This window comes from Grus americana, chromosome 2 (genome assembly GCF_028858705.1).
Source record: "Grus americana isolate bGruAme1 chromosome 2, bGruAme1.mat, whole genome shotgun sequence".
Classification (NCBI taxonomy): Eukaryota; Metazoa; Chordata; class Aves; order Gruiformes; family Gruidae; genus Grus; species Grus americana.
In genome coordinates, this window is record NC_072853.1 from 113,689,252 (window position 1) to 113,714,428 (window position 25,177).

Sequence of the window (25,177 nt, forward strand, 5' to 3'; positions counted from 1 at the left end):
TTCTGGAAATTTTATTCGTGAGGACCAATTTCAAATTTTTTTCTCTATTCAAGATTTCACCGCAGTTGTTCCTGTAGGCAAAGCTGGGAAAGATGGGGCAGAATATCTGTAAAGATTGCGAACCTGCATTCAGTGGCACTGGCCTTTTGAGAGCTTATTGCAAATTTGCAGCTCTCCTCAGTTTTTTAAATCTACTCCTGAGGAAGAGTTGATAGTGAGTTTCAGACCTATTAGGTGTTAGTATGGGAAGAGGAATTTGTTTTCAATTCACAAGTTCAGCAGTGACAAATGGAAGAGCTCTTAGTAGGAAGGGATTTGTATTAGTCTTACCAGTTAATTTAGAGTATTTCATTCAGTTGGAAATGTACTTTCAATGGGAAATGTTTATGGATACCTGTTCTTTACAGGTTCTTTACAGTGTATTTTTAGCAATTTGACTGCTAGCTAGCTTCAGCAGTAAAAGGCAAGTAGAAAACTAAATGGAATATGAGTTTCAAATTAGCATTCCTGTGGTTGAAAAACGGTCATTATTTATTTTACAACACCACAAAGGTAGTTTCCTCCTGTCAGCTTTGTGGATCTCTGTCCCTTTCAGAATTTAAGGCTGCCATACGTGGAATGCTTTACACATTTTGTGCAGTATATATTTCTTTTTCTCTTAATACATTGCACAAGAATTTCAAAATTCAGTGTTGTTGGGCTTGCTTTGCTTTGGGTTTTTTTAGGCAGAAGATACAAAAGTGTTAAGCGGTGGTACAAGCAGCAGTGCTATAGTATTTCTTTTCAAATGTTTAGAATCCTCTAGGATGGTTTAAAGGACTTCTCTTTAATTAAAAGTGCCATACACTTAGTAAAAATCCATGTTGGCTGAGAAATTGATTTTTTTTTTTCCCCCTTAAAAAAGGAAAGCTGTGAGTTTTCTTGTATGGGGTAAATGTCACTCTGTTTATATCTTAGCTTTGCTGCAAGTCAGGACTTGTACTATTCTTCTAGGTTGTCATAGAAACGCAGCTAACTGTCATCTCAACTCACGCTGCTGATGGTTTTATTTGTAGGTTTTCAGGATTATTAAAATTTAACAAAAATTATTGATTTGCTTTTTATTAACACTGGTTTGTGTTTACTTTAGAAGTTCAGACTGCATAAAACCTTTTCCTGATAGAAAAATACCTTTGAAATGATTAAACTCTGATACTCTGAATAAGAGATCATCAAATGCATTTAATATATGGTCTGAAGCAGTAGAGAAATCTTGCATTTTTGCAAATCACCTTTTTCATTTTTTTTACAGCAAGGTCCCCCCACCCCATTTCAATTCACCTTTTAGCTTGACTTTTACTTAACATAAAAGATACCTGTCAGGAAAGCATGAAGTGGGTACATCATCATGCCTAATATTTGAAGTTTTCATTTTATTTACTTTTTTTGAAGCCCAGCAGAATGCTTCGGTGTACTGACTTTGTATAGTGTGCAGGAAAAATTACTTAGTTTTCACTCATAAATAAGACAGGCAAAACTTATTTACAGTAACTTTATCTAATGGTCCATGGATGAATGCTTTTATGCAAACTACTCAAGAGACTGGAATTAACTTTTCACATTGGTTGCACATTTGATGTCCGACTCCAGCAACATGTGGGATCTTATAAAAACTAGATGACTGGAGTTCAATTTTTACTTTTATGAATTTATTCAATGATTGCCCATGCATTTCAAGTGTAATCTTGGTAAGCAATGTATAAAATGCAGTAACGTATTAATTGCTGTAAAATGGATGCATACTTCCTTACACCCTCCTTCTATCACATGGACATTTTTTCTCTGACTTTACCTCCTCCCTCTACCCTGTAGTTAGTTATTAAGGATCCCTAGGCACAAGGAGTTTGGCTGATTTATATACAGCCCTGTAATTTGACATTGTCATTCTGTCTAGTAACAACTTTGTTCAGTGTTAGATTTACTGAATAAAATTGTTTCTTGGTGGACATTTTGACACCTCACTTCAGACTGCTACGTCATGGACTGCTGACATCCCTGTATTAATCTCATTTGTATTCTGTCATAAAAGTCTCAAATAACATTTTAAAAGGGCCTCTCTTTGCAGCATATTTATGTAAGCATGGGGCTAAATACTGGATGTTTCCATAGGTCTGTAGGGCTTTTAAGTGTTTTGTATGAGGGTATGTACATACTACCGTGTGTGATGGTAGCATGCATGGTAAATGGCTGTAATATTTAACTTGGGAAAGACTGGCTTTAGTACTCCAAACGTGATTTAAACAAAATACGTTTTATTAACATGTTAACATATCTCTTCTCCAAATTTATTTTTCACATCATTAGCTACAAGAAAATGTTGCACAAATATAGTTCTTCTGCCATATGTTTGACACTCTGCATTTTCATTTTCTGTTCTAGGGATTGGAAAGCAGTGGTTGGTGGGAAGTAAAGGCGCTCCTTTACTAGAGCACTGCACTGGTATATTCTGGTTGCTTAGGAATGAAAGACATGGTTTATGTGGGAAACACACTCAACATTGATGCGTTCATTAGAACTAATAGCGAGTGTAGGAGACTATTATTGCAGGTATATTGTTTCCCAGTGAGGACCAAGGGATATATATGGGTTTGTTTATGTCTATGCATGTATAGTATTAACTGAGGCTTACTGAAGCTTATGAAATCTCTCTCTGGCATTGTACTTTGGTAGACCATCTGTTACAGATAGATACCGATGACCAGAGAACTATTTTGCACCTTGGATTTTCTTTTCCTGAGAGATAAAACATGTTGGGTGTTCTTTGATCAAAGAATTTGCTGCTTGTGTTTTTTTAGCTCAGTCTACTTTCTCTTTGTTCTGTGCCACTTGATGCAATGTCTTTCTTTGTGTCTAAGTAGTGATTGGGTGTTAATATGTAACATGCTTGAAAAGAAAAAGAGAGGAAAGCTTTGTTATTTACCAGAAAAAGTTCCTAGCATGCAAATGATATAGGTGATCCATAAAAGTATGCTGTGTCCGGATCCCTTTCCCAGACAGTTTTGCAACAACATATTTATACCTTTTTTTTTTTTTTTTAACATAAACCCATTGATGTTTTTAATACAATTAACTTATTCCTAGTGGATTCTTTTTATTTTTGTTCACAGCATTTTGCCTCTATCCTTCCTACAGAGGTGCAGCATCTTGTAAAGGTCTTGAACTTTCTTGTAACCTGCATGCTTCAGCTTAGAGTTAATTGTGGCTACAGTGGTGCACTTTATTTTATCATCATCCGTTTTTCCATAACCATCCCTTTTATATTTTTCTTCTAAATTGGGAATGACTAACTTAATGTAACAAAGTACACGTACATTTTTTCCTGCTTTTTAGATATCAACTAAGTGCTTCTTACAGCTGAATTGATATGCTGCTATACAGTCTTTGTTTGCACCCAGAACTTCGGAGTAAAAAGAGAAATCGATAACAAAAAAGCACAACCCAAGCCCCCTCCGATGATAAAAATGTGAAAGTTTGGCTTTTGATTGTAGTGGCTGTTGTTAAGAGATAATAGTGATCCATCTTCGCCTGTTGCTGTGTGATAGTTTTGGGGTATCTTTTAATTTGTTTTTATGTAAAATAAACTTCTAAATGTTTGTTTTTATCTTGCTCCCTTTTCCTTACACTCTTTAAAATTTAGGAAGATGAGAGTGAAGAAGAACCGAAGCTGAAGTATGAACGGCTTTCTAATGGAGTGACTGAAATTCTTCAGAAGGATGCAGCCAGCTGCATGACAGTGCATGAAAAGGTATTAAGTGACTTTGTAGCAGAGATGGAACTTCTGCTTGGTTTTCTGTATTTATCTGTGCTTATAATGCATCAGTATATTTCTGTGTAGAAGTGCTGCCAAATCTAGAGGTGCAGTGCAAGCCAACACTAATATAAACAAAATTCATGGTAAAGTTGTGTAGAACAGTGCACACTTTCTCACTGAGAAAATGAGGTGAGAATTCGAGGTGTAGTGGTTTGTTAGATGGGATGTTTACATAAGCTACTGGGAAAATGCTCACTCAATTTTAGTTACGGACAGTACTATGAACTAGAACCCGGCTGTAGTCCCAACTTTTCTTTATTCATGTACAACCTGAATCACTGAAGACAGACTTGATCATGCTAGGGGCCAGCTTAGCATATATTCGTCTGTGGAAGACAGCTGAGTTTCTGTTAATACAATGTAGAAGAAAGTAATTACAATATTCCTTTTTTCTTTGGTTGGGTGTTGTTTTTTGTTTGTGAGGGTTTTTTTTGGGGGGGAGAGGAGGGGACGTGTCATACTAACACTTCCCTATTCCCTTTCCCTGATTCAGTATATTAAAAACAAGGAGAGGGAGTGCACATGCTCCAATACTGGTAAGGTTTGAGACATACAAGAGAATGAAAGGGAGAAAGTGATGGACAATGCAAAGTAAAGACATTTTACAAAGAATCATTCCTTTGTTCTTACAAGGTAGAAACTTCATATGTTTCTTTAGTGATTTAAACAATTGCTTTTTTTATTTTCTGAATTTTCTTTTATAAATACTGAATAACATTTTAAAATATTGAGGAATGCTGAAGAGCATCTGAAAGTATGAGTTAATGATTTGTCAAGTATCTATTAGTATGTAAAACATAATAGCTGTTTTCTGAATGTGTAATTTTTCACAGCCAGTAATAGCTTCTTAACAGTTATTGCTGAGGGATCTATCTCTATTATTTGGCTATATTTTTAGATTGACTTGTGCTGTGTTTCTTTTACTCAAAGGACTGTTGCCATGGCTCAAGAGGCTCTTAAGATGAAGCTTGTATTTTAACTGTGCGAATGAAAACAATAAGTCTTTTTAAAATGTTTTTGACAACTTAGAATTACAGAGATATTTGGAAAATTGGCAAGCATTTCCTCCTGGTCTGTGGCCTGTTTGTGTTACCTTTTTCCTAAGCCTCAGGTAAATTTTGAAAGCCAAGGGATGAACAGGATTTTTCTGTAAGGATGTGCACAGACATAGCTTTAACTGTAGTGTCACAAAGCGTGACAATACAGGAAAGCTGTTTAAGTATACCAGCACTTTTAGTTTTTCAGCAAACTAGATACACTATTTATAAGAAGGATCGATATTGTTAGAAGCCAGGTACTGGAGTCTTTTAGGAACATGTCTCTTAGAACTTAAAAATGAAGCTAGGTTATAGGTTTTGCAAGGGTGTTTTCTGTTTTGTACTGCGGGGTTTTTTGGCGGTTTTTTTTGTGTGTGTGTGTTTTTTTTCCCTGCAAGAGCAGGAAAGCCCTGCTAAAGAATCATTATTAGCAAAATTATACAGAACTATGTAAAATATGCCTCTGATTAAAGCAGTTTAACTTTGGTGGGAATCCTGAAAATCAGTATTCAGACTAATTTTCCCCTAGAATTATTTTTTTTTCTTTTCACTGCTAAAGCATCATATTTTCACCAGGCTTGCTGTCTGCACTGGATGACTAATCGTCATGGCACCTGGTGCATTCAAGCAGGCCTGTGCAGTGGAATAGTCATACCTAGTTATGTCTGCACACCTGATGTTTTATTAACCAGTATTGATTTTTTTACCCGGGGGACTTTTTTCTTCCTGAAAAAAGGCAACCTTGCAGGAGTGAAAGGCATTGCAGGGGATGAATTTCTAATGAACCCCTTCTTTCCCTTTTTTGACTCCTTTTAATGTAGCTTCATATTTTAAGTGCCTGAACTGAAATTTCATTTTAAGCAATTCCATTTTGATAAATCCTTTTAAACCTTGACTTTCTGTAAGGTTATTTTTTAAAGATTGTGCTGCCTGACTGACACGCTTAGCAGTGCCTGTAAATTTGAGCATTTCATTATAGGTTGCAATGAAGCATGCTCACATGCAGTGAAATACAGAGAATTGAGGAGCCTAGACTATTTGAGTAATGCTGAAAGGAGGAGGGAAATAAAAGAAACCTCTGTCATATATCGAGTAGTACCGAAGTTCTTCCTTTTCTGTTTAGGTGTAGTTCACATGGTTCAATTAACAGCAGGTCTCTCAGAATCAATTCTCTTCTTGTTTGTATCAAAACAAATTTGTGATAGCATGCATTTGTGTGGAGATTTCTTTATTTTGCTACTACTTTTTAGAATGAAACTCCTGAGGTTTCCGAGGAAAAGCGTATATGTCTTGAGAGTGTTCAATGAAGGAGTGTTACTATGTGAAGGAAAGCAAACCCAGTGGTTATCTGTGTGCTTAAATGCACTGTCAGAGACCTTCCGTAATTCAGCAGTATTTTACCAGTGGCCTTTTGCTGTGTTTGAATGTTTTGGTTTTATGTTAACGATGAAGGAAAATTAAAAATAAAGCCCAAAGGAAACCATTATAATTGAAACAAAGCTGTGGAAAGGATCTAGGAACTATTTCAGGTCAGTGTTGGTCTTTGCTTTCACGCTGCATTTTTAATTTGCTGCCACAGTCCATCAGGCAGTGTGTACGGACTGCAGACACACCATTAGTTGTCAGTGGATGAGGGTCCTCATGACTCATTCTGACAGCTAACTTGCACTATCACAGTAATATGGGCTTGAAGCCCTGTTTTATTCCTTAGATGCCACTAAAATAAGCTTTGTTTATAGAAGGTGGTGGGTTTTTTTCTTTTTCCCTGGTGCTGCTAATTATTAATCTGCATTCATTTAGTATTGCTGTAGTTTTGGTTGCAGTTTCTTTGTGTTAATATAATCAGTCTCTTTCTTTTACAGTTTTTGGCACTGGGAACACATTATGGCAAAGTTTATTTACTTGATGTCCAGGGGAACATCACACAGAAGTTTGATGTTGTAAGTACAGCATTATTCAGAACACATCTACTGGGATGTAAAATGCTGCGATGTACAAAGTAATAAATAAGTTAATGCTTTTGTTACACCTGAAATTTTACTAATGCATTTCATGAACTCTCTCCCCATAACATAAGAGGCAGTGTATGGTCCTTGGTAAAAGAAGTTACACTGGATGGTTTTGTGATGAGCACATTTCAGTTTACATATAGTAAACTTTCTTCATGAAGACAGAAGAGGAAATACATATTTATGATTGTAAATGGTTATTATTAATTATGTAACCCAGAGCCTCATGACTTCCATAAGGCACGAGCCTGCTCATTAGGTGACTATTGTCAGTTGTTAGTGTGCGCGCTATCATCTTATCTAGTTGCCACAAGTAATTGAAAATTGATTGATTGCCTTGCTGGTTCAGTTTATCTACTGCAAATATATAACGCTAATATTTTATGTGAATGTTTTGAAGCTTGGATTCTTAAGGGATTGTATTGATTGAAGGAGAAGTAGCAGACTTTTTCCTTATTGTGGTTCCTGATATTAGAGGATGAATGAAATGCTAAATTTAAAGCTTTGTTCTAGAGTATTAAATTTTTATTTTAATTGTGGGCATTTGTTGATTATTTTTTGTTTTGTTTTTTAATATCTCATTTTCAAATTCTGTGTCTTCCACGAGAGGTGGGAGGAAGAGAATTAGCAAATTTTTTTATCCTGGCATTGTCACAAAATCTGGTAGCCAAGCATTGGTTTTTCATAGCAGTGTCAGCACTTGTCAGAGTATCCAATCACAAGATGTTGGCATGTTTGCAAAGAGAACTTATGTTCTAAAGCTGACACAGCTAGCTGCATGGGAGGGGTGAAAGGTTTTGTTTATATTTTTGAAAAATCTAATTATGCAATTGTGCGGGGGAGGGAAGTCACAACCAAAACCTAGACTCCTAGGCACAACCTTCAGAGGAAATCTTATATATAGCATTGGTCAGATTGACAGTGACCTTACTGGGTATTAATGAAAGTTAAGCTAATTATGATCTTCTGTTTCTTTTAACTTTGTATGTTCATCAGCCCCACAGAGGAGATGCTGACTGCATTTCAAAAGAGGAAAAGCTTTTGGTGTCTCCCTTATAGTTCTGATTACTTGTACACTACTTGCTAAAGATACAGTTTTTTTCTCTCCGAAGTAATCTATTTGGGGCAAGTTGGATTAAAGCGTACCTGAATTATTCTCTTCCATTTCTGCAGTAAAAGACTGCCTCAAAGACTCACTCAAATGAAGTGGAGATTTTCTATTGAGTCAGGCATTAAATGTCTTAGACTTGTATTTGTTCCACTCTGCGTCAGGTGCTTGGAAGAGTTCATTTATAGAACTGCTATTTTTTCCCCTAAGTGCATCACCAGTGCCCTGTTCTCCCACACTGGTTCCAAAAGGTGAAATCCTCCTTTCTGTAAAGACTTAGGGCACTGCCTAGGTGTAAAGCAAGGAACAAGGGGACCTATTGTCTGCTAAAGACTGTTAAACAAAATCCCTGCTTCCTCTTTATACCCACCCACCCAAATCTGCTCTTCTTTTCTTTGCTTTTCCTTAATAAAAAGTCCTACCAGTGCCTGCTGGACAGGTGGTTAAGTTAAGATGTTTAAGATGAAGTTGGTTAAGATGAAGTAAGGTTGGGCTATATAAACCACTTTCTGTTCTACCATGGTTACTTGATTATCTGTTTTCCAAACTTAGCCTGCTTCAGGGTAGAAGATTTTTGTGCCGTGTCTTGTTACAGAGATGGCAATGATTTCTTTTTAAGCTATTGTTTGAGTACAAACTGTTTTTTGAGATGGAGAATGGGAAAAAGAAGTGTTTCTTGGATTCTAAATGTTTCTGTCTCTTTTTGTAATGTACGTGTCTCCACTGCAACAGATAAATTATGTCATGGATCAGGTGGAAAGCTGCTTCTTTTTTTCTTTTTTATAGTTTGAAGAAAAATGATTTTGATCTAGGACCACTTGTCTTTAAAAAAAAAAAAGTTTTCCAAGGAACTACTAAGTGCTGTAGAACAGAATGGGCTGCCTATGTGAGAAACAAAACAGCTCTCTGACATCCTTGGCTGCTTAAACAGAGTTGTTTTCTGAATGAATGTTGTCAGGTGTTGAACCCGTAGACAGTTTATTCTGAACTGGCTACTGTATGTCAGAATATTTTCCTTCTAACCTGAACTTTTCAAGATCTTGGACTGTAGGCTAGAGCCATTGCTATCAAAATGTTTGGTGGGGTCTTCCTTCTGTTCTCTCCTACCAATGCCTGTTTACTCTCCCTCCTCCTGGGAGATTTGCATTAGAGCATTGCTATGTTGTAAATCCCAAATAAAACCTAAGCCTTTCTTGAGAAGAAAGCAAGTCACTTCCTGAAGTCCTGTAGGTGCAGAACATTCCTTGTAAGTGTGCTGGGGTAAAGATTTTTTTCTCTAGTGGTATTTTCTCTGGTTCTTTGGGTCTAAAATGAGCAAATTCTTTCCGAGAAGTGTTTCCACTGGTGGAATGGCAGATATGGTTTTACCTTGAACTTGTAAATAGAAGTATGTGTTGTTACTAATTTCTGGAAATTAGTAGTGTATAAAAATTGTTCCAAGTAAATAAAATAGTCTCTTAATAAAGAGCAAGCAATATTACCACTGAAATCTTTTAATTGTTTGCATTAAACAGTGTAGCGGAGGAGTGACTTTTACATATTTTTCTTTTTGAAAGAATCTTTTCAGCAGATGTTTTCTGACTTGTGAGATGGCAGAAATTACTAGTAAGGATAGCAACAAGAAGCCCTTTGTCTGGAAGAAATCAGTTACGTAATTCAAAGAATTGTTCTGCGTTTGAGTCTTTATCTGTATTTTTCAGGGGTTTGGCTTTTTTTTTAAAGCCAGGTTGGGGAATAAAAAACTTAATTACTTTTCTATACATCTAAGTCTGTTATATGTGTAAATAGAAAAAAAAAAAAACATACATAAGAAACCTTAAAAGTCACTAGATCTGAGATAGTGTTAGTATGTGAAATAAACCAGAATGGAGAGAATAAACCTTTTTTTAGAAATTTATTTTAATGGTAAGTTCATATTAAATATATTTAGAAAATACCATTACTGCTACCGTAGTCCTCCTGATTTCTGTTTGTTTTTTCCTAATCTCAAGTAACTGTGCTCAATAATATAAATGGGCTTGTAAATTGAAGAAATAAGGATTTTGTTTTTATAATAAATAATTTATTTTCCATATTGGCTCCCATCTGGATTTGAGCCAAATTGTAAAACAGAAATAGAGACAGATCTCAGAGGATTTGCAGCATAATTACTTTATAATGTCTCCAGCTCCTGTGAACTTTGAGAAAGCTCACAGGTGTGTCGCATAATTTCCAAAATGGCCAATTTTTGAATGGTGGCCCTCCTGTTGAAGACTGAATGCATTTAGCATTTTAAATTGCTAAAACCAACTGTAAGAAACACTATAAATGTAAAACCTGGCATCCCTAAAAGTTCTGCTATTGTAACACACTTTTTTGTTTGGTGGTTGTTTAAAAAAAAACCTTTTGGGACTTCACTCTGTGATGTCCATAGCAGCAAAACAACGTGGGTATCCTGAATTGCAAATACTGGCACTAGTGCTGCAAAGACTTAATCATGTGTTCTAGTTTGACCCATAAATATTCACAGAAGCTTCTGTGAAACTAATGTAGACAACTAAAAAGTCTTTTCAGAAGATTGTCTTGCTCTCATCCTGCTATTAAAATATCTGATGCTGGAGCACCTCTCCTATGAGGACAGGCTGAGAGAGTTGGGGTTGCTCAGCCTGGAGAAAAGAAGGCTCCAGGCAGATCTCTCTGCTGCTTACCAGTACCTGAAGGGGCCTACAGGAGCGATGGTGGGGGACTGTTTATGAGGGAGTGTAGTGACAGGACAAGGGGTAATGGGTTTAAGCTGAAGGAGGGTCAATTTAGATTAGATGTTACAAAGAAATTCTTTACTGTGAGGGTAGTGAGGCACTGGAACAGGTTGCCCAGAGAGGTTGTGGATGCGCCATCCCTGGAAGTGTTTAAGACCAGGCTGGATGGGGTTTTGGGCAACGTGGTCTAGTGGAGGGTGTCCCTGCCCGCAGCAGGGGGGGTTGGAACTAGATGATCTTTAAGGTCCCTTCCAACCCAAACCATTCTATGATTCTGTCCTGTGCCAGGTGGATGACTATTTTTTACAGGTTTGCAACTCTTTTTGTCAACAGCAGTGGAAATGTGTGCTTTGAAACTGATGTGGGAAACTTTTGGTTTGGGCAGAATTGAGAGACAGGAATTTAGGGGCTTTGGCCTTGGATGGTGCTGATACCTTGGCAGCCACGCTCGCGCTCTCGCATGATCCCTCTTTCCTCCTCGGCTTGTATGTTTTTAGCTCTTTCCAGTGTGGCTGTCTGTGACAATGTCAGCCGCCTAAGATTAACTGATATGCATCCTCAAATAACGTATGTTTGACAAACTGGTGTTCTCTTGTATTAGGGTTCAGTGCATTGAGTGAGATGAAATGTGTCAAACGCACTGAAAATTATTACTAAAAGGCAACAAGAAAAGGCGGGGGGGAAAAGCCTGCTAATGCCACTGACAAAGGATGATGCAGGACTGATTCACAGCATGTTAATTCCAAATGCCTCTCCATCTTTCTTTTCTTCTTAGACTGTCTACAATTTATTAATATAATTATTGCCTCAACTGACATCTTGTGGATTAAGGACTTGTAGATATGAAGAAAGCTGTACAAACATGTTTAGTTAAGTAACAAATCAAAAACCTTTCAAAGGGCAAGAAAACCTGCCCCCATTCTGGTCTTCTAATAAACATCAAGCTTAAAGCAGAAATGGTAAGAAGTCTTGGCTGGTGCCAGTGGTATTCTGTGAGAAGGGGAAACGTCTCCTCTTTTACAAGAGGGGGGATTTAAATGTTTAATGCATTGGAGGTGTTTCAGAGGTGATGCATGAGCCTAGAAAACAATGTAAATAGTGTTTTAAAGCTTCTGTTAGTGCAAAGAAATTGAAGTCCTTTTAGCATGCAACATTTGTGAGCTATTCAAGACTGTTGGAATTTCAGAAAGAATGAAACTTTAAGTAGAGGTCCCTTCTTGCAGCATTTCATTTTACCACATATTTCTTTCCTGGCCTCACCATTTTTTTCCTGATTGTCTCACATTGTGTAGCACTAAACATTTTTTTGTGTTTTTAATTGGAGTGGCAAAAATCCAAAATCACTAGGTCATCTCTGCTACCTTGAAAAATTAAAGGAGAGTTCCTTCTGTGGTGCTATTGTTGCCCTTGGGTGTATTAAAGTTACAGCACTCGCCAGCCTCTGGAGCAAGTGTGGTGCTTGCTTGAAGGTCAGTCAGTGGCCTGTTGATTTTGCTGATAACTCGGCAGGTTGCAAACCAAATGTCAGAGGTTTTTGTTGACTTGACATGCTTTTGAAAGAGTTTAATTGCTAACAAAACAAGCATATTTCTAATGAAGAAACAGCTGTTTTTAAGCACTAAATGCTGTTGCTGAAAATGATGCAGAGCCCGCTAACTGCTGTGAGAGATAATGCAGCATCTTTCAATGGGGAAGGTAACTTTTAGTGTTTGATTGTATAATGAAGAAGTTACTTTGAATGGAACTTTACATGAGAGTTTAAGACTAAGATGATATAAATGTCACTTATTTTGACAGTCTACTTAAAATTCCCTGTTTATTACTTTAACTACATCATTTTAGTTGTCACTGTCAGACTATGAAAGAAGACTTAGTCGGGAAATGAAATGAAGCAACAGAATTTAGAGTAGAGATCTGGGTAGCTGTGTGTTAGTATTTGCAGGGTGTCACTGCACCTGTTAAATTTGAAGCTGAAATCCTGTGTTTTGTACAAAACCAAGCGGGCTGCTATAAATGTGAGCTCCAAAAACCAAAGTAAAAATTAAGATTTTGATAGGAGCAAGTGTCTATGCAGGGGACAGGCTCCCTTCCCCCTCTATGGGACCTTCCACCCAAATGGGTGGTGCAGTCTTATGGCTTAAATGCTTTAAACTAATGCCTGGCTCTGCCCAGTGGAAAAACTGGAGAACAGTGACATCCTTTGGGATTTTGATCTTAAGACTTGGATGTCTACACCCAATTTAATAGTGCTTCTGCTTCTGTCTACCTGTCTTTTCATTGTAACTGCAGATGATTTGGAAATCCAGAGGTTTTTATAGTAGTTGTGGAGTAACTCAGGTGGCCTTTTGTGTCTGGCTTTTTGGATGTTACAAAGCCTTGGAAAGTATATCTTATGGTGTTTGTTCTGGTACTGTGCTTATTAGGTTATTTCTGATCTGGAGTCTTTCCAGTGGGAACTGTGGAGTTGTTGAAGATTAGGACCCTTCCTTGGCAGGAATTGTGGTGTACCAGGATCTCTCTGTCACTGGATGAGAAATGAGGTAGCTTCCCTAGACTGGCAAAAATTTTGGTGTCAGGGACAATATTCCTTAGGTCTAGAAAAGTTTTGTGTCTGACATGACTGAAACAAAAAATCACCACCCTCTCATAGATGTTTTGCACATCATCTTTGTATCCACTGTATCTAACTTTCCTTTGAAGGGAGTGTTGCTTAAATTTTTTTATTTAAAGAGATCAGATGGATGTGGAAGGCATTCATTATTACTAGAAATGTTGCTTGGAGTATGGATGAAATATGGGAGTTTTAAACAAGTATAGTATCATGTATAATTAATTTTTATAAGCTTAAAACTGAGGAAAGCATGACCATTTCATTCAATTATTCTTTCAAGCTTGTGGCTTGCAGTAACTCTGTAGCTTAGTGCAGAATAGTCTAAAAAGTTTAATTGAAAGTATGGGTTCAGCTACTGAACGTCTTGTATGGTCCAGCCATTTATTTCTTGAAAGGTGTTAGCTCATACAAGTCAAATGCGTGCTTGTGCAGTCACAAACAGTAACATGTATGCTGTAGATCAAATTTATGTCAATTAAAGTATAAAGCCTATGTACTTTACCAGCTGTTTCTGGGACTGCAATTGTTTCTGCCTTCTCTTTTGAACTTTTCAACAGCAGCTATGTTGCCCACGTACCTCCTTTTGAGAAGGATATCAGCCCTATCCTAAGGCTGAATGATCTTTCTACAACTTCATTACTTTTCAAATGCATACTGGTTTTCCTCTATTCGATGACATAGAAGCAAAGGAAGAAGTTTCATTTTTGTTCTCCAGTATCAATCACTTCTCTACAGAGTGCGTATCCTGCTGTCTGTCAGTTGCATTTCATGACCAACTCTAAAGGTATTACATTTAAGGTACTTTACCAGTTTTCTCTAATGTCACTGATTTCAGTAACAGTTTGCTAATGTCACCTCTTAATGAGGTAAAGGACTGTGACTGAATACTGTTTTGTCACAGTCATCTAGACATAACACATAGTTCAGTTTCTCTTGACTTGGTAGGGTCCTATTGTATCGTGTGCTTTTTCAAAGGTCGTCTTGTATTCTGTGTGTTTTCTCAAAAAACCCCTGAAATCTGGAAAAGTCTAGGGGGAAAAATATCTCATCATGGGAGAATACTAAACATGAAGGAGGTTACTACTATAGTATGTAATACAGCGTTGTTGGTCAATGAAAGGGCAAAGTTTCCAGTGTATTCTTCATTTTTTTCACCAGACATTGTAGGATCTCTGAGTCTATTTTTGTGAAAGATCAAATAGAAACCTTACTGTAATTCTGCTTAGTGAATTTACATGTACCATTTTCAAGCATTTCTGAACAAAATTATTTGTGACATTATGCAGAAATATTAGAATCATCAAACCAATTTTTTTTTCTTTCTTTTTTTTCTTCTAACTCTTTCACCATCCAGGTTTGGTAACATTTGCTGTTTGAATGCATACTACATCTTATGATTAGTTAGAAAATGTAATTTACGCTTAGAACTATTACTGAACTTTTCTCTAAAAATTGTCCTATGCACCATAATTTGACAACAGTATTAGGCAACAAAGTTTATTTGCTTTTAAGAAAAACACAGAAATATAGTTTCTAATTTCAAAGACATATTAAACAGTCATACAGAATAATATATGTAATTGGCTCTTAAAAGAAAGCTTCAAAAGACTCCCAACTAATTTCAAACAACTGTTTAATAAGGAAAATACTTTTCTGTGCCTTCCAGAGGCTTAGTCCCTGACAAGAAAGACTAGATGCTGCTAGGTTGTTCTGTCTTTTACTACTTGTTGGCATTTGAAGAACCACGGATTCTCACCATCAGGGATGTCCCTGCCCTACTGGGAACTTTCTAGTTTGACCAGGTGATGTTGACTGGCATGAGATGTATGTTCAGTGATTCACCACATCCTTTTTCCAGTCATCTCAGAAGCATTTTGTGCCACATCTGTCTCATACCTCTCCCCTTAATACTCTTTACTGATATATAGCTGGACCACTGGGCCAAGTTGCTCTAGAGTTTTTATTAGCAGCAATGAAACAGCTAGTTTCAGGTAGCACTGATGAAGTCTTTTATGAAAAGACTGATAACACAGATGTGCATTTTCTAAACCCTAACAACCTTTAAAAGCATAGGGAGGATTTGGAAAGGTTTGATTCCTAAGCAGCTAGTATACTGCTGTTTCCTAGAGCTGTTTTCCTTTCAAATGGCATATTATACCTGGATGGCATTTTCCTATATACAGAAGGCAGGCACTTACATGCACATATACAAAATAATAGCGGTTTGCTTGTCAGAATTATTCAGAGTTCTGGCATTAATAAAATATTATTTGCAGTAGAAAATGTTTTCCTAGTTAGAAGGTCCGAAGCAACTGAGTTCTGGAGGACAATGGTTTTTATACAAGTTGACATTAATGATAGAGCTATGGCCCTTTGTTTCCATTAACAATAAAAATGCAGCACTATTAAAAACACAGAATGACATAACGGGCATAATATGATGAACAAAACATGAAGGCAAAACTAAGTATTTTTTGACATGGGGGCAAGGTATTATCGACAATAAACTTTGTAAATCTAATAAAGATTCCCTTCTCAAGGATGAGACTTATTTGTTTTAAAAGACATGACAGTGTATAGTAGTTGTTTATTGCTCTCCTGATGGAATGCTAAACATGGACAGTCCAGATTTCCCCAGTCTTGGGTGTTAATACCCTCAGAGTGGCTGCTGACAAAAGTAGCTACTCTCAAGCTGGCCATCTCCATTGTGATGCTGCTGAGGAAGCTAGTTCCGCTGAGAGTCCTGTGACACAGGGAAATAAAAGTATAAGAGATTTCAGAAATCAGTATTTTGGCGTTGGAAGGCTCACCACTGTAACCCTAAACTGGCTGGTAATTGAAGTCTGTAGTTGTTGCAGGTTTTGGCAGTTTTGAAGATAGGAGCTGTGAAATGTGAGCAATGTAAAGATGGAAGAATGAATGAATCTGTTTGCTTTTTTGATCTACTTTATTTAAAGTTTATTGTAAGCAATCATGTCTACACTGGTATTGAAGTAGAAGCTCTTCGTATGTAGATGCATTGAGGAAGTTGCACAGGATCAATTAATCTTCAGATTTAGCTTTCCCTATCTTACTGTTACAGTGAGGATATGGTATACCATATGCCATCTACAGTAAGTTAGTGTGCTTCATGATCCATAGTTTCCACTTGTGTGACTACTCTCCTCCCTCTCCCCCCATCTTTTTGATTTGCCTGTGTTTTTAGGATCCTGTCAAGAATTGGACACCCAACGTTGATCATTGTTGAGTATCTCTGATGGGTTTGTGAGACTTTCCCAGATGATATAATTGCAAATAAAGGAGGTTCAAGAGTTGGTGTCCAAAGAGAATGCAGTGCTTTTAGTAAGCAGGAAATGTGGTTATTATTGCATATAGCTCTGACTTATGCCAATCTATACCAGTGTTGATCACTGAACATTTACATGGAAAATGGCACTTTAGCTGTAGCTAATGGCTGAACTTCAGCATGGATAACCCAGTGTAATACTTATCTGTGCCAGGAATATCACTAATTATGTCATTTTCAGCCAGGAAATGGAATTCTTTCCGTTATGCTATTTCTGCTTCTGTCTGATTACATCAGTGAAGGATTTTTTCACCGATTTCTGTAGCCATCGAGTTGAGATCATTGCCAGTAGTGGAATGGTTGACAGGCTAAAATAACTGAAAAAAATACTTAGTGTGTTTTTTTTCTCTGCAGGAGCTGATAGAAGGAAGAAAATTATGTAGTTGTGGAGAAAATAATGGCTACATAATGCAACATATGGAGAAGCAGTGATGCTAGGCTCCATGTGGTCATGTCCTCTGTCCTGTGTTGGGTCAGGGAGGGGGATGAGCATCATGGCTGTTGTGAAAACCTTCCTGGAAATGATGTTGGCAGAACAATGTGTGACCCCTGAGAAGAATAGTCAAGAGCCTCTTCACTTCTGTAAAAGTTTTTTGGTCAAAGCACCAATAAAATAATCTCTAAAAAGAAAACCTGTCCTGACAAGAACTTGCACTGTATGACCTGGTTGGCCTTTCTCATTAGTCATGTCTCTGAAAAGTGGCTTATCAAGAAATGGAGAAAAATCTTCTACTTTTCCCTTCAGGGGGTAGAATTCTACAAAATCCTGTTAAATACATTAATGACACTGGTGGTGGTATTCTGTTAGAAAGAAGTTATGAAAGTGCCCCAGTAAGTTTTATGCTCAGAGGTTTAGATATGTTTTTTGGATTGTTCTTCAAAACCCAATTTATAATTTAGTAGCCTGTGTAGAAAGCTAATGCTCAGTGATGAATTCTCCAAGTTCACTGTGCTTGGTGAACTGTTCTGAAAAGAAAAAAAGCAGTTAGAGAAATCAGTGAGGTGAACCTCCAGGTTGCCTGGGATAGCCTTCTCCCACACTGTGTTGGGCCTTCCAAGAAAGGTGTATGAAGTCATCACCTGCAGCCCTTCTTCAGCCCTCCGCTGGTAGGTACTTCAGCCCTCCACATAGATGCATGATTGGGAATATTGCTTCATATTTTCAGATGGCTTTAATATACATATAGCAACAAAGAAGTAGAGATAGGCTTAGGACATACCATCCTTGAAGCTCTACGGTTACACAATAGATGGCGGAGGGGACCTGGGGAGAGGAGAAAATGGGAGTAATTTGTTTACGTTGCCACAGAGCTCCTGGGAGGATATCTCCTTACACACCAGTGTTTTAATAGAAAAGAGATTCTACTTTGGATCCATCAGGAATTAGCTAATGGTTAAACTCTGCTAGGAAGCAGTGTAAGCTTTCAATACAGATTTGTTTTCAGTAATAGTTCCATCATTCCTAGACAAGCATTCTGATTATCTAGCAACTACTACAGATTTAGAGAGATCCCTTGTTAATTTTTTTCCTTGGATTTTTTTTTTTTTTCTTAGTCCCTGTAGTTGACAAACAAGATTAAGGGATGCAGTGATGTGGAAAATATTGAAATCACTGTAGGCTTTTTGGTCTTTCTCACTTTCTCAGACTATATGAGAGATTCCTTGTCCTCATATTCCCTTAGTTTTAGACAAGCTTTTGAGATCTTTCTTTTTTTGTAGGCAAGGTCTGCCTTCCTGCAGACAAAATAAAAGTTAATGTTGCTATTGTTCTGTGTCCCAGACCTTGTCACTCTCCCCAGCTTTCCCTCCTCCCTTCTAATCAATGTAATCTCCCATTTTTCATTTGGAGAATGACAGATTCAGGAGTGTTATAGGAAAAGCACTGGAGCAGGAATCCTCACTTACTTACCAGAATTTGACTGCCAGTATTGTTGAACAAAACCTCTTTGGTGTGGATATTAGTAAATTTTCATCAAATGAAAATTTAAGTGTTTTAAGTTCTGAGTATACTAATTCTATTGCAGGCAGTGATGAAGAACTTATCCTGTAACTTTTAAAGCAGCCTTTTCAATTTAAACCATTGTGTTACTACATTATGTTTCTCAGTTGTATATAAACACGTAGGTATGTATGTACTTTTACCTTGTTACAGGTAAACCATGATACAGCATCAGAATTGGCTTTTCTGAGTTGCTTTTCCCTCTATTGTATCAGTAAAACTCTACAAATATGCAAAATATGCCTAAGTCGGTGCAGCACTGCAGCATCTGGGGCAAGGAAAGTGCATGGATTCAATTTCTTCTTTTCAAAGATAGTTCCTCAGTACAAGAGATCTCTGGGCATCAATGTTCTGAAGTCAAAACAGGTGGGACAAACAACATGTAATGCACTTGTGCTTAGCTGTTGCACACCATCCTTTTTTTTTTTTCTTTCTTAATAGTTGAATACTCTCTCACTATCTGGTTTATTTGCTGTCACCTCATATCACTTCCCAAAATGAAAAGGCCCTGAAAAGTAGAACTTCTTTTTTGACAAGTTGGGTAAATTAGGCTTTCTTCTGGGTAGGCTGAGGGTATCATTTTGGATTGAAAAGGCACCTTTAGAGAAAGAGACTATTCAGTGTTTGCCAATGTTTTGTTTTGCGGGGTTTTTTTCCCCCAATAGTCTCAAAGATGTCTGTTTCTCATAATTCACAGATTCATAGATTGGTAGGGGTTAGAAGGGACCTCCAGAGATCATTGAGTCCAACCCCCCTGCTAGAGCAGCATCACTTAGAGCATGTTGCACAGGATGGCGTCCAGGCGGGTTTTGAATATCTCCAGAGAAGGAGACTCCACTACCTCCCTGGGCAGCCTGTTCCAGTGCTCGGTCACCCTCAAAGTGAAGAAGTTTTTCCTCATATGCAGATGGGACTTCCTGTGTTCCAGATTGTGCCCATTGCCCCTTGTCCTGTCACTGGGCACCAACGAGAAGAGTCTGGCCCCTTCCTCTAGGCATCCACCCTTTAGATATTTATAAGCATGAATTAGATCCCCTCTCAGTCTTCTCTTCTCCAGGCTAAACAGACCCAACTCTCTCAGCCTTTCCTCATATGAGAGATGCTCCAGACCCCTAATCATCTTTGTAGCCCTCCGCTGGACTCCCTCCAGTAGTTCCCTGTCTTTCTTGAACTGGGGCACCCAGAACTGGACACAATATTCCAGATGTGGCCTCACCAGGGCAGAGTAGACGGGGAGGATAACCTCCCTCAACCTGCTGGCCACGCTCTTCTTAATGCACCCCAGGATACCGTTGGCCGCCTTGGCCACAAGGGCACATTGTTGGCTCATGGAGAACTTGTTGTCCACCAGGACTCCCAGATCCTTCTCCGAAATGCTGCATCCCAGCAGTTCAACCCCTAACCTGTACTGGTGGATGGGGTTATTCCTCCCTACGGCCAGGACCCTACACCTGCCCTTGTTGAATTTCATTTGGTTCCTCTCTGCCCAGCTCTCTAGCCTGTCCAGGTCTCGCTGAATGGCAGCACAGTCCTCTGGTGTGTCGGCCACTCCTCCCAGCTTAGTATCATCAGCAAATTTGCTGAGGGTACACTCTGTCCCCTCATCCAGGTCATTGATCAATATGTTGAAGAGGACCGGACCAAGCACTGACCCTTGGGGCACACCACTGGATACAGGTCTCCAGCTAGACTCTGCACCAGTTATCGCAACCCTCTGGGCTCTGCCATTCTGCCAGTTCTCTACCCACCTCACTGACCCCTCATCCAATCCATGCTTCCTAAGTTTGCTAACGAGGATGTTATGAGAGACAGTATCAAAAGCCTTGCTGAAGTCAAGGTAGGCAACATCCACTGCTCTCCCTTCATCCACCCAGCTGGTCACGCCATCATAGAAGGCTATCAGATTATTCATTATGCATTGATCAGATAATTAATTGGTGTTGATGCATATGGAATGTCTAATTTACAGATGTAAAAGCTGCAGAGCTCTGAGGCTCTATTCAAAGCAAGTTCCTCATCCTACCTAGAGCAAGGCTTGCATTTTGAGAGGATCTTAGCTTAGTTTTGACAATAACTGTGGCAGTTTCTGTTTACAAATCAGTATTTTGCACTTGGATACCTCCACCATGATGGAAATAATACAGGCATAAAAATGGTAGTCCTTATTCCAGTGGGCTAAGATTTCAAGCAGTGGGTTGATTGGTCATATTGGTGTACATTGGAGTTTTACATGCTTGTTTATGTGAATGTCATGCAGATGGAAACATATGAATAAATGAAAAATAGGCACTTGTAGGAGACAAATTTATTATTTTGTTACTGTTCAAACTCTCTATGTATACAATTTGCCTTAGTATGGAGAGCAGCTATGTACTGGTTATATAGGATCAGACTGATATTAATATATCAATGACATAAGACCTATGGGGAGGTTTCTCCTTTGGCTATGTATATATGTGTGTGTATAGCTAGATAAATAAAAATGTTTGGGTTAATTTAGGAAAAGTGTATGAAAATTCTTTTTAAAGAGTGGATGAAAATGCCGCTTAAGGGGGTTGTATTAGCAATGGGAACCTCTTGAAGTAAAATGAGCTTTGCTGTAAGTATGATTGAACACTGGTTTGCTTTTTACACTCCTAATGCATGTGTTGCTTGCCTGCTAACCGTGGCTAAAAGGCACGAAGTCACAGGCAACTATTAAAACGTTTAGATTCCTAGCTTGTAAATATTGCATTTCTTACAGAATTGGAGTGAAATCCGGTCTTAGGTTTCTTGTTCATCCACTTCATATCCATTGGGATGCAGCATTTGAGAAAGAATCAATTATCCATTTGTTAGTCAGAGGAGCTTTACAAATTATACATTAGCAGATTGATTTCTCAGGTTCACCATTGAGGGACTGATAGTATAAGGTGGGTTGATGATGAGTGTCAGGGGAGAAGGAGTTGCCACAAAGAACACAATTAAAAGAAGCTTTCTGAGTGGCCGTGAATTTACTCCTAATTGAAGAGCTGACATAATCCATACTAAGTGCGTTTATTTCAAGGATTTTACACTAGGTAATTGATTATCACATGAGGTACGTTTGTTGGTAGATACTTGATTTTCCTTTCCTTTAAATTTAGGATTTTGCAAAAGCCTGCATTTAGATCTTTATGGGCAAGTTGCATGCTAGCTTTTTCTCCGTCTCCCTAAACTTTTCTTTCTTCCATTAAGGTAACATTTTTTTGTTCTGTAGTGTCAGCTTGACATTATTGATTTTGAACAGTCAAACTTACTTATGTTGTCCAGAATTCCAAACATGTCTCCATCAGAAAGAAAACTGCAGCTAATGGAAATTCATCTGAAGGTGTTTCTTCGTTCTTTGCCAGAACTTCTACACTGTATGAATTTCTGAAGCTGTTCCCAGGTTAATAATTTCAGTGTATTTCCCTTCCTAAATAACAGGACCCTCCTTATTGCCAGATTTGAATGATGTTGCTTTAGAAATACTGTGTTACTATAATTTATACAGTACTGGAAGTACTCATTGTAACCACAAAGAGGTTGAGTTTGGACTAAAGCTAGGGGTCCTGCTTAGGTTAAAAAAAGATTACCCAATGTAATGCTAATTAAATAATTATTAGTAATTTCCTCACCATTTTATATGCAGGTGCCTGTGGTTTTATGACATGGGGTTTAAGATTAGATCATCTCTTAATTGAGAAATATTTACATGGATTATATGTTCCTAGTTTTTAGACTGACAATGTGACTTCACATTGCTGTTGTAATTTTTTTTTTATTTTTTTAAATGTGCTTGTAAATTTGGACAGTTTTTTTTTCCCCTCACCCATTTATAATACCTTTAAAGCAGTCAACTGACCAAACCCCAGAGCATATCCTGGTTCTGACTGCATCAAATGTCCTCCAGATTGTGATGAGTTAGTGACTACCTGTGTCCTCTCTAACCTTGAGTGATTCTTCATCTTTTGTTGACCTGTAAAGGTGGATATTGCAGGAAGGGCATTTATTCTCTGTACTGTAAAAACCAAAACCTATTTTCTTTTGCCAGGCAAATTAAACTCTTCAGTGGGTTTGCTGGAATAAGGTTTTAAAAAAACCACAAGGGGAAGACAGTTGTAACTCCATGGCTGAGTTGATAATGTATAATAACAATAAAAAATAAAAGGGGGGTGAGGGAGGGTAACCCACAAAATTATCTGTGTTCCTCTTTTCTGAACTATCAAAATTATCCACAGGGTGTTAGCAGGGTATAAATACAACTAAATTTGAAATGGTAAGTAACTTTAACATAGCAGTGTATTTATAAAAATAATTTATATGAAAAGATTAATGGAGCTGATTCTAGAAGAAACACTTTGGTTTAGATAACACATGTACCAGTTTTCATAGAATCATAGAATGGTTTGGGTTTGAAGGGACCTTAAAGATCATCTAGTTGCAACCCCCCTGCCATGGGCAGGGACACCTTCCACTAGACCAGGTTGCCCAAAGCCCCATCCAGCCTGGCCTTGAACACTTCCAGGGATGGGACATCCACAGCTTCTCTGGGCAACCTTTTCCAGTGCCTCACCACCCTTATAGGGAAGATTTTTTTCCTACTATCTAATCTAAATCTACCCTCCTTCAATTTAAGGCCGTTACCCCTTATCCTATCTTTACGTGCCCTTGTAGACAGCCCCCTTCCATCTTTCCTGTAGGCTCCCTTTAGGTACTGGAAGGCTCCTATAAGGTCTCCCCAGAGCCTTCTCTTCTCCAGGCTGAACAACCCCACCTCTCTCAGCCTGGCTTCACAGGAGAGGTGCTCCAGCCCTCTGATCAGCTTTGTGGCCCTCCTCTGGACTTGCTCCAAAAGGTCCACGTCTTTCCTGTACTGAGACCCCAGAGCTGGACGCAGTACACCAGTTGGCTTTCTGGACTGCAAGCGCACCTTGCCGGGTCATATTGAGCTTCTCATCCACCAACACCCCCAAGTCCTCCTCCTCAGGGCTGCTCTCGATCCATTCTCTTCCCAGCCTGTAGTTGTGCTTGGGATTGCCCCAACCCATGTGCATGACCTTGCACTCGGCCTTGTTGAACTTCATGCGGTTCGCACAGGCCCACCTCTCGAGCCTGTCAAGCTCCCTCTGGATGGCATCCCTTCCTTCCAGCATGTTGACTGCACCACACAGCTTGGTGTCATCGGCAAACTTGCTGAGGGTGCACTCGATCCCACTGTCTATGTCGCCGACAAAGATATTAAACAGTGCCAGTCCCAATACCAACCCTTGACTAATGCCACTCATCACTGATCTCCCCTTGGACATTGAGTCATTGACCAGAACTCTTTACATGTGACCATCCAGCCAATTCCTTATCCACTGAGTGGTCCATCCATCAAATCCATGTCTCTCCAATTTAGAGACAAGGATGTTGTGTGGGACAGTGTCAAATGCTTTGCACAATTCCATTTTATCTGTGGCTTTTTATTTCTGATTTCCTGGATAGTTTTAGATACAAATCTTAAACAGCTTTCCAGTGGAATATAGTTCTGGAAGTGGTAGGCTTGACTGTTACTTAGCTCTGAACAAGAAGATCCTGGCGTTAGTTATCCTTGCTGGAACTTTATTTTAAAATGCATTTAATATTCACCCCTGACTGTTTTTAAGTTCATGGTCTGTCATCACTTTCTGAGATCCATAGAAAATTTTGACTGGTAAAGTCAGTGAACAGACTAGTAGCCAATAGTGCCAATTCAACTTGAGTTCAGAAAAAAAATTACTGTGTTTGCTTTGCCTTGTGTACATCATCTAGAATAGCGTCTCCTGTTGGAACTTAGCTGGAGGTTTGTGTAAGTGAGCAGGTCTGCTCTTAGTTGAATTTATTTGCCTTCCCTGATTGTTATCTGTGTGTAGTGCAAACAACAGGAGTAAAAGAATTTGAGAAAGGAAAAGTTAAAAGCAACTGATAGAGGTGTTGGGCATGCAGAAGGCTTATAAGAGGTTGCCAGTTATACACAGTGTTATGAAATACTGTATTGTCAAATTTATACTCAGCAAACAGTTCTGAAGTATTGTGTGCAATTCTGAACATGGGGAAAAATTCAAATACTGTGGAATCACCTTTTTCCCCACCAACAACATTCTGTGTGTATATAAGGAGAGTTTTTGACTTGCTAGGCACTATTTGGTTACCTGAGTGTTATCATACATTTAATCTCCAAAGTATGCCATGTGGCTTTCAAACTGCAGCATGGCAGATGAATTCCATCATCCTGCTCCTTGTCTTCAACTTCTATGTAAGTTATCTTCACATAATCTACCTTGCCTACTTCCTGCACTTCAGTTTTTCAGCGTCAAACTTAATCAAAGCCATTTGGCAGCAAAATGGGAAGAGTGTGGACTGTAGGATTGAGCTGTTGACTCTTCTGCTGTGTCCTGTTTTGTTTCTTTTTGTCTTGGGCTTTGTTGCAGTAGGGTGTTTCCAAGAAGGCCCAT

At 38.4% G+C, this 25,177-nt stretch overlaps 1 protein-coding gene across 1 annotated transcript in view; it reads left to right on the top strand.

Moving 5' to 3' along the window:
- VPS41 (VPS41 subunit of HOPS complex) overlaps positions 1–25,177 on the top strand; it is a 123,044-nt gene that overhangs the window by 17,785 nt on the left and 80,082 nt on the right. The window contains exons 3-4 of the mRNA XM_054816116.1: positions 3,677–3,784; positions 6,750–6,827. Of these exons, the coding sequence (XP_054672091.1) occupies positions 3,677–3,784; positions 6,750–6,827 (186 nt within the window). The remainder of the gene's footprint in view (positions 1–3,676; positions 3,785–6,749; positions 6,828–25,177) is intronic.